This window comes from Wyeomyia smithii, chromosome 3, assembly GCF_029784165.1.
Source record: "Wyeomyia smithii strain HCP4-BCI-WySm-NY-G18 chromosome 3, ASM2978416v1, whole genome shotgun sequence".
NCBI classification, from domain to species: domain Eukaryota; kingdom Metazoa; phylum Arthropoda; class Insecta; order Diptera; family Culicidae; genus Wyeomyia; species Wyeomyia smithii.
The window spans coordinates 272229578-272237937 of record NC_073696.1 but is presented as its reverse complement, the minus strand read 5'-3'; the positions used below and the strand labels follow the sequence as shown (position 1 = coordinate 272237937).

Below are 8360 nucleotides of genomic sequence, written 5' to 3'. Positions count from 1 at the left end.
GTGAAAGTAACAAATGTCAAAAAATTCTGTGCGAGCAAAATCGACAGCAAGGAAAAGTTTTTCACTCAAATGGTTACAAAAGCAATCGATGTAATAAAAATACGCTTTCCATAGCGATACGTTTCAAGTTGCTTTAGTTTCGATTGCCACTGTGAGTTTAGTTTGTAATCGGTGCGTTGGGCTGTAAAGATGGACACACTTGGGTCCGAAATCGGTCAAAAGATGAGGGTAAGCAAAATCAATTGTGATGCTTCTATTGTACTACATATCGAAAATATTACAGAGCGCCGTAAAGGCTAAACTCATCGAGTTGGGCACTGGTTCTGCCACGGGCTATATAGACGACGAGTTGCCGGATTATGTGATGATTATGGTGGCAAACAAACGCTCTCGACAGCAGATGGTAGATGATCTTCAACTGTTTTTGGGAAGCCAGACTGAAGTGTTTGTAAGTTGGCTGCACCAGGTATTGCAGAAGCTAGAGGAAGTTACACTTCCAGTTACGGCTGCTGTCTCCGGTGGAACAGGCAGCAAAAACACTAAAGAGGGTGGAAAACGCAAGGCTAGTGATCAGAAGGAAAAAAAGGATAAGAAGAAAGATAAGAAAACAAAAAAGCAGAAAGAGAAAAGTCCCGATGTGGCAGAGGAAATAATGACTCCTCCACATCCAGCACCGCTCGGAGCCAGTTCCATTCAGGAAGTATTTGCAAATCAACTAATTCAAAACGCAAAAAAGACCATGGAAACGGAAGCTGCCGCTCCGAAAAAAGATTCTCGCGACATTACTCCTCCCTTGCGAGAGAACTCCCATTCCCGGGCAGAAAATGAGTTTGATATCCCGACTATATCGGAAATCGCGGGTCAATCAGCACTTCGAAAGCATCAAAAGGAGCTTTCCGAGTTAGAAGAAATCCAGCAAAAGATAAAACAAGCAAAAAAACAGCTGAAAGCAATGGGTTCTGAAGAATCCGAAGATGAAGATTTTCTAAACATCAAAGCTAATGATGATGATTTGGAAAACATTGAAGAAGGATCCTCGGTTAAACGAAAAGAGAAACCGAAAAATAACGCTTCAGAATTCAATGAGGAACGTGAAAAGGAAAAACGCAGCGACACACCTCCCCCGCCTCTTCCATCTGTACCGCAAACAACTAAGAAAAAATCAATAATGGAACGTTTGGGATCTAGACCAGATCCACAAAAGCCGAATCCTGACTCGACCACGGAAACCGTGGCAAATAAAGCGAATATAATTAGTCTTTCAGCTCATCGGAGAGAGGAGCGGGAGCTATACGTTCCTGTGTTCCGCCGAAAAGAAATGGAAGAGCAAGTAAAAGCTAGACAAAACAGGGCGAATGAAAGAATAAACCGCAGTCGAAGTCGGGAACGAGATCGGAGGCGTTCACCCGTGCAAAGCAGATCTACCCGAAGAGATAGCAGCCGAGATCGGTCTCGCAACAGACGCGAGCGTGAAAAAGAGAGAGGACTTGATCGAACCCGAAGCAGCGAACGAGGTCGAGATCGAGAACGAGATCGGGATCGGGACCGTGATCGCGAACGAGATACAGACCGGGATCATAAAAAAGAGCGAGATCGTCATGGGGCGGGCAAGGTGAGCAATGGTACCGAAATTAGGTCTCGAATTGGTTCTAGAGTTATCGTTCTTCCACCCAAGCCAGAATACGTTGAAGAAGATGCGTTGGAAGTTCCTATACTAAGTGTAGTGAAAGTTCAACCACGTCCTCAGATCCCTAAGAATAAACAGCCTAGTAAAAACCTTCTACTGAAGGCTATGGCTGAAGCACAACGTTCTACGGCAGCTAATCTTACTAAGACTATAAGTAACAGAGAGGAACCAGCTCGCAGGCATCATAGAATGTTGATAGAGATTCCGGGAGCAAAGATTGAACCGACTCCAGCTCTTGATGTTGGCTACGATGATGACGAAGAGGAAGAGGTGGATATTGTAAATCATGTTTTAGGGATGGACGACGATGATGACGAACTGCAACAAATTCTTAATGCTAATGACGAATACATACCAGAACCGGTAGCTGTGTCCGTTTCCGGCCGTTCGGATACCGATAGTGACGGCTATGTTTATGTTCCTTCTAAAAAATCAATGTCTGAACCACAGGCTCCCGAGCTCACGTTTGAGGAGTATGATCCAAAGGATCCTGCCGAAAATCCGAAATTTGTAGTCACCTTAGATGGAGCATACAAGAAAGGAGCACGCGTTTCGCCTAGCCATACGCCGCCTCCTCCTCCAGTTGCAAAACCCGCACCTAAAACTAAACTATCAGTCAAAGATCGAATTGGCGTTAAAGTAACACCCGAGGACAACAGTAAGACACCTCCGACGAACCGTGACGAAGATGATAACCGAGTCCATCAAGAAACGCTTAAAAGGCGAAAAGAACGTTTCAGCGTTAAAGCGGCATCTTCGAAAGAGCGTAATAAACGGGACGCCTCTTCCAAATCGCCACTGTCACAAAAGCGATCGAAAGGAACATCGTCCTCCTCGAAAAAGTCAAGTCCGCAAAAACGGACGGAAAAATCGACACGTTCTTCCAACTCTCATCGTAAATCATCGCCCTCTGCAAGTCGAGATCTCAATGAACTGTTGTTACAACGGACCAAGGAGTTGCTGGTAGATGACAGCGTTTCCTCTTCTCCCATCTACATGTCCAAAACCGATTACGAAAAAATCGAACCCAACTCGTCGTCCCGCAAACGGAAACGCGTTTCGCCGATTCAATTCGCGCTGACAGACGACGAAGCAGACGACAGTGATGGGGAGTACAACCATCATCGGGACCGTGAACATCGTGAACGCAAATCGGTTGAACGCTCAACGGCTGCCCGCATAAGCGGTGATGAGGATAGCGTCGGTAGTCGTCAGGATCAGCGAAAGGAACGTGAACGCGAAATCGAACGGCGACGAAGCAATGACGATGACAAGAGGAAGAGTGGCGGCAGCAGTGCCAGTGGCCCGAGCGGAAACGCTAGTGGACCGGATGCCAAATCACCGACCAAGAAAATCAAAAAATTGGAATCCAGCCGGAAGTTCGATGATTTGCCACAGCGTGAGTAGCATTGTTTTGTTCTGCTTGCTTTTTTTGCACTTTTTGAAAAATATGTTCCAAAGTTTTTATAGCTTTTAAGCAACAAATTTTTGAAGAATGAGCGGAATCGAGTAAATCAGAAAAAAATGTGAAGGACAATCCGTGAACATTTGCGAATGAAAGTTTATATTTTTATCGTTTTGAAAAAAAAAAAAGAGAACTGCTTGTGTTGGACTTGCAATCCTCTTCTTTTGAACAATTTGAATGATATGCATGTTTTTTTTTTTCAGTTCTTAGCTCGGTGTCGGTTCCCTCGGACGGTTTGTCCAAAAGCAAAGCCACCATCAAGGAACGCTGCAAGTATTTCCCGCTGTGCCGCCAGGGTGATTCCTGCGAGTTCCTTCATCCCAGCACTATGTGTAAAGCGTTTCCGGCGTGCAAGTTTGGCGACAAGTGTCTCTATCTGCACCCGTTTTGCAAGTTCGACAAGACCTGCAATCGGTTGGACTGCACCTTTATGCACACGAAACCCCTGCCCGGACATGGCGTTAGCTCCGTTGGTGGCCCATCAGCACCGCCCTTGGGTAAGCTAGCGGAATCGTTATTTTTTTAAACTCAAATATAACAAATTCTATTTTTTCAGCATCCTCGGTCGTTCCTGTGTCGAACTACAAAACAATATCAGCAAAACCGCTGCCAGCGCTGTGCAAATTTTACCCGGGATGTACGAACGGGTTGTGTCCGTACTACCATCCGAAGATGTGCCGCTTTGGAAAGCATTGCATGAACAAGGTAGAGTGTAATTTCTACCATCACGAGCTGCCGGGAGGGGCTGGCGAATACCACGAGGTCCCGCCGAAGGATAAGTTCAAATGGGTCTCTCCGTTCACGGCTTAGTGCCTGCGTTTTTGCACTTTTCTTAGCTTCGTTGTGACGATCAACTTACTGCGGCGATCGACTTCTCATTTATTTAATTTTTCTTTTTGTCATCTTTTGTTCAAAAATGCAGCATACACACTCGTAGCTTCTAAGGCAAATTTGAGGTGTTTTTTTATTGTTTTTGTAGTTTTAAGCTAGAAATATTTATTACTCAGATTGACAAACAGTGCGTTTCTTTACTGAAAAATCAGTAGACTTAGGGATTCAAGAGCACCACTTGTAGGTTGGATTGTTTAGCAGTATGTATCTACATTTTTTGAATTGCAGTGCCCTAACGACTCTCATATTAATGTAAATAAGACACGCAAGAATAGAGCGTTGAATTACATTTTTAATTGAACAAGAAAAAAGCATTGAGTTTGATTGAAAAGAAGCTAGGCAGTGGATGCACGAAAAATAAAACACTTCATTACATTAGTATATTCAGCAAAGTTTCAACATCAGGACAAAAATAAGGTAATTTTTTATTGCAGATAAGTTTACTTACGTAAGCAATATAAATTACGTACCGTAAATTTGAACAATACCATTAATATAATCGGTTAACATACTTGCTGTGTCGAAAGTTGAAAGTCGTATGCTCTCCAATGTCCGAAACAAAGACTACTAAAACTAACGAAATAAGCAACACAGTTTGACCTAATAATCCTTAACATTTATTGAATACTTGTCTAACAGTCGGATCATAGCCCTTCCCAAATAGAATCTACATTCTGCAGAACCGTCTCCTGGTCGGACATTTTATGTATCATAAAGTATCCTTGAATCTGGGCCGGGCTAGCCGCCTTACCAGCTTTCAGTACGTTGTCGGCAAAAACTTTGGAATTTCGAACGGCTTCCTCACCGGCATAGAAACGCATGAACATCTGCTCCAGCTGGTGTCGACTGCAACAGCCTACGTACTCCTTAACATCAACCCGACCCGGTCGTATCAGTGCGGGGTCCAATCGTTCCAAATAATTGGTTGTCATAAATACAATTCGCGCTTCGGTGGATGCAACGCCGTCCAGACAATTCAACAAGCCGCTGAACGTAACGCGATTCAGTCCTTCGAAGGCAGCCTTCTGCTGCTTTGTGTCCTCGCGTGAGACAAATGCAGCATCGATATCTTCCAGCAGAATGATCGACTGTTGCGGCGCGACGTTCATCAGATGATTCAAACGGTCGTCTGTTAAACCACGCTCGGAGAGGTTCAACAAACAGATGCCGAATTCGATCTCCCCTGCTAGAGCGGTGATAAAACTAGACTTCCCGCAACCTGGTGGCCCGTACAGGAGATAACCGCGCCTGTAAGGAATACCGCGATCAGCGTACCACTGCGGATTACGAATAAATTCGCGACAATCGTTCAGAATACGATCCGATACACCGTTGTCTAGTACAACCGATGTCAAGGGACGCCGCTTCCTAGGATGCCCGAAAGGACGCCACTCAGAGCCCATCGCGGTGTACATTATCGTTTTTCCTTCGGTATTTTTTAGAGCTAACTGTCTAGCTGGAAACACAAAATCATCCAATTTACTCAGTTATTAACGGCAGCAAAGTGCGTACATACCTTCTTCAAGGATTTTAAAATACAGGTTTTTATTTCTGCCAAAGGCAGTCAACTGAACCGTTTCCCAGGGAACTCCCATGTGCAGATCGAGAGTATGCTGTTCTCGCGCCCGCTCAACCTTTATCCATGTGCCACCGTAACGCATGATGTGAGTTCCAATCGAGGGAATAAAATCGTACTTCGTCTTTATATGACCGGTGTCTTTCTGCAAAAACGACGTTTCCACGCTCAAATGCTGGGTGTGTTTTGCTCCTTTCTGGGTGATCCACTGTAGCAACCATTGGTAGGATTTATCCCGACAGGGAACTTCCAGTGTGATCATGTAATGCCTCCGGAAGAGAATCAATGCACCCTGCAGACCTTTACGTAACAGTGCGGCGCCGGCTCCAACACCGAACAATCCAAAACCAGCCCCAAAGTAGGGGTTGTCCGACAACGCTCCGATGTACTCGGAGATGGTCATTGTTTTCTAGTTCGGAACACTTTTGTGAAGAATAATTTCCTTATCTTGGTTTGTACGATGACAGTGCAATGCAATGAACACAACTAACAGCCAAAACGTTTTTCACGTGTAGAGTAGAAACGTCATGATTGCGAAGAGTGGAATGAAAACAAACGTGATGATTACGATGATTATTGGAAAGCGCAAAACCTGCACAACTAACGGAGGTTTTAGTAGTGGTAGTAGTGAGTGTTCATTCATAACGTTACCTGTTGTCAACATAAGAAAGTAGAACGCTTGTGAACAATTCCATCCAAACATTCCTTTTCGATCTCATGTTTTTTAAACGTTTTTGTAATAGAATTTAATAAAACAGTTAGAGTAGTATGCTGCACAATTATATTTTAGTGGTATTATTGCTCTCCGTACGTACCGGATTCAGTGGAGACGATGTGTGTACGTCCCAAGCGTCGTGTGCGGAAGAACAATCTACTCATCTTTACAAAGCATGTAAGTCAATCCGGAAAAGCCTATTGAACTGTAACTTATCATTTACCTCTAATCCAGCTGATAGTAAAACAATCTCGGCAATCGAAGAAGCACTGGCTGCGTATACGCCCTGCCGGAAAGCAAACTGCTCATGTCACGCCGACGTACTGAAGGCTGACTTGCGACCGTTTCGAACCGGCATCACCCGGCAGATGATCGAGCGAGCACGTTCCTATGGCACTAAATATCAAGTCATAAACCATCGACTGTTTCGCCAGAAAGATTGCATGTTTCCTGCGCGCAACTCGGGTGTAGAGCATTTCATCAAACCACACTTGGCCGACCTGTCCGACATGGAGCTAATCATCAACTGCCGTGATTGGCCACAAATCAGTCAACACTGGGGTCATCAGGAAAAAATACCCGTGCTCTCTTTCAGCAAAACCGAAAGCTATCTGGACATAATGTACCCAACATGGGCCTTCTGGGAGGGAGGTCCTGCTATATCTCTTTACCCAAAGGGTCTCGGACGTTGGGATCAGCACCGCAATTCGGTTGGGAAAACAGCTCAGCAACAGTGGCCTTGGAACAAGAAAAAGGATAAAGCTTTTTTTCGTGGATCGAGAACATCCGATGAGCGGGACGCACTAGTTTTACTCTCACGACGATTACCAGGACTGGTCGACGCTAAGTATACAAAAAATCAAGCTTGGAAATCATCACAAGATACGCTGAATGCGGAACCGGCTAAGGAGGTTAGCTTGCAAGACCACTGCCAGTATAAGTATTTATTCAATTTTAGAGGTGTAGCTGCCAGCTTCCGCTTCAAGCATCTCTTCTTGTGTAAATCTTTGGTTTTCCATGTAGGCCATGAATGGCAAGAGTTTTTCTATCCCTCGCTGAAACCTTGGGTACACTACGTACCGGTAAAGGTTAACGCAAGTCAGGATGAACTGGAGGAACTAATTCGGTTCTTTAAGGAACATGATCAGCTAGCACAAGAAATAGCTACACGTGGCTACGAGCACATTTGGAACCATTTAGATATGAACGATATCAAGTGTTACTGGAAAAGATTGCTGAAGAGGTACGGTAAACTAACGAAGTACGAAGTGCAACGAGATGCGGATTTCATTGAAATATTCTGAGACAAGTCGGAGTCAGGTTAATTACGAATCTCGTGAGCATATAAAACTTTTCTGTTGCGAAGCATTGAAATTTTATTTCTATGACATCTCATGCGGTTATTTTAAAATATATAAAAAGTCTCTCTACATTGATTGAATGAATGGAATGTTGCTCAATTTGATGTATAACTTTTTTGCGTCAACTCGGGTTACACTTTTGGCATCACTTCCAGCGAATTTGACTAAAATGCTGATAATGATGCGTTGATAAATACACTCAAGTCGCTTTTCACGCGGGGGATACGTGCCACGTAAAAAAAAACCGCGTAAAATGCGACCTTAGTGTATGTAGTAATACCTACTAAATGTTATGAATATTTCGTCTCGCCTTTAGGGAACACCTTTATTAAATTAAAATTTTGAATTGATTATTGAATGATCGAAACTTGTGTTCTAGGTTATCGTATCTATTGCATATACGCAAGCCGTGTTGCATGCAAGTTCACGATAGCACTGAAGACCAGTGTTGCCACAGGTTCCAGGCTGTACAGGATCTAAGCCGTACACATTTTTGTTGAAAATAATGTATTTTGATGCCTGCTTTTAATACATATACATATCATTATACTGTTTTTTTTTGTAAAAATGTACATAACGAAAAACGTGTAACTTATTTTCGGAACCTATGCAGACTAAAAGATTTGTTGCAGCTCCTGGTACAGATGAATATGTGGCAACACTGC

General features: G+C 43.8%; 3 protein-coding genes across 3 annotated transcripts; 2 read left to right on the top strand and 1 right to left on the bottom strand.

Annotated features, from left to right (window-relative positions):
- Positions 1-4554, top strand: LOC129732364 (zinc finger CCCH domain-containing protein 14). The gene is made up of 4 exons (XM_055693200.1): positions 1-228; positions 284-3086; positions 3356-3649; positions 3709-4554. The coding sequence occupies exons 1-4, from the start codon at positions 190-192 to the stop codon at positions 3960-3962; spliced, it is 3390 nt and encodes a 1129-aa protein (XP_055549175.1). The 5' UTR covers positions 1-189; the 3' UTR covers positions 3963-4554.
- On the bottom strand, positions 4452-6138 carry LOC129732365 (mitochondrial chaperone BCS1). Its single transcript, XM_055693201.1, has 2 exons — positions 5560-6138; positions 4452-5499 (listed from the first exon to the last, which is right to left on the bottom strand). The coding sequence occupies exons 1-2, from the start codon at positions 6020-6022 to the stop codon at positions 4688-4690; spliced, it is 1275 nt and encodes a 424-aa protein (XP_055549176.1). The 5' UTR covers positions 6023-6138; the 3' UTR covers positions 4452-4687.
- A 103-nt stretch (positions 6139-6241) lies between these two features.
- LOC129732366 (O-glucosyltransferase rumi homolog) lies at positions 6242-7764 on the top strand. Its single transcript, XM_055693203.1, has 2 exons — positions 6242-6511; positions 6569-7764. Exons 1-2 carry the CDS (start codon positions 6388-6390, stop codon positions 7636-7638), a joined length of 1194 nt encoding a protein of 397 aa, XP_055549178.1. The 5' UTR covers positions 6242-6387; the 3' UTR covers positions 7639-7764.
- Positions 7765-8360: the final 596 nt, after the last annotated feature.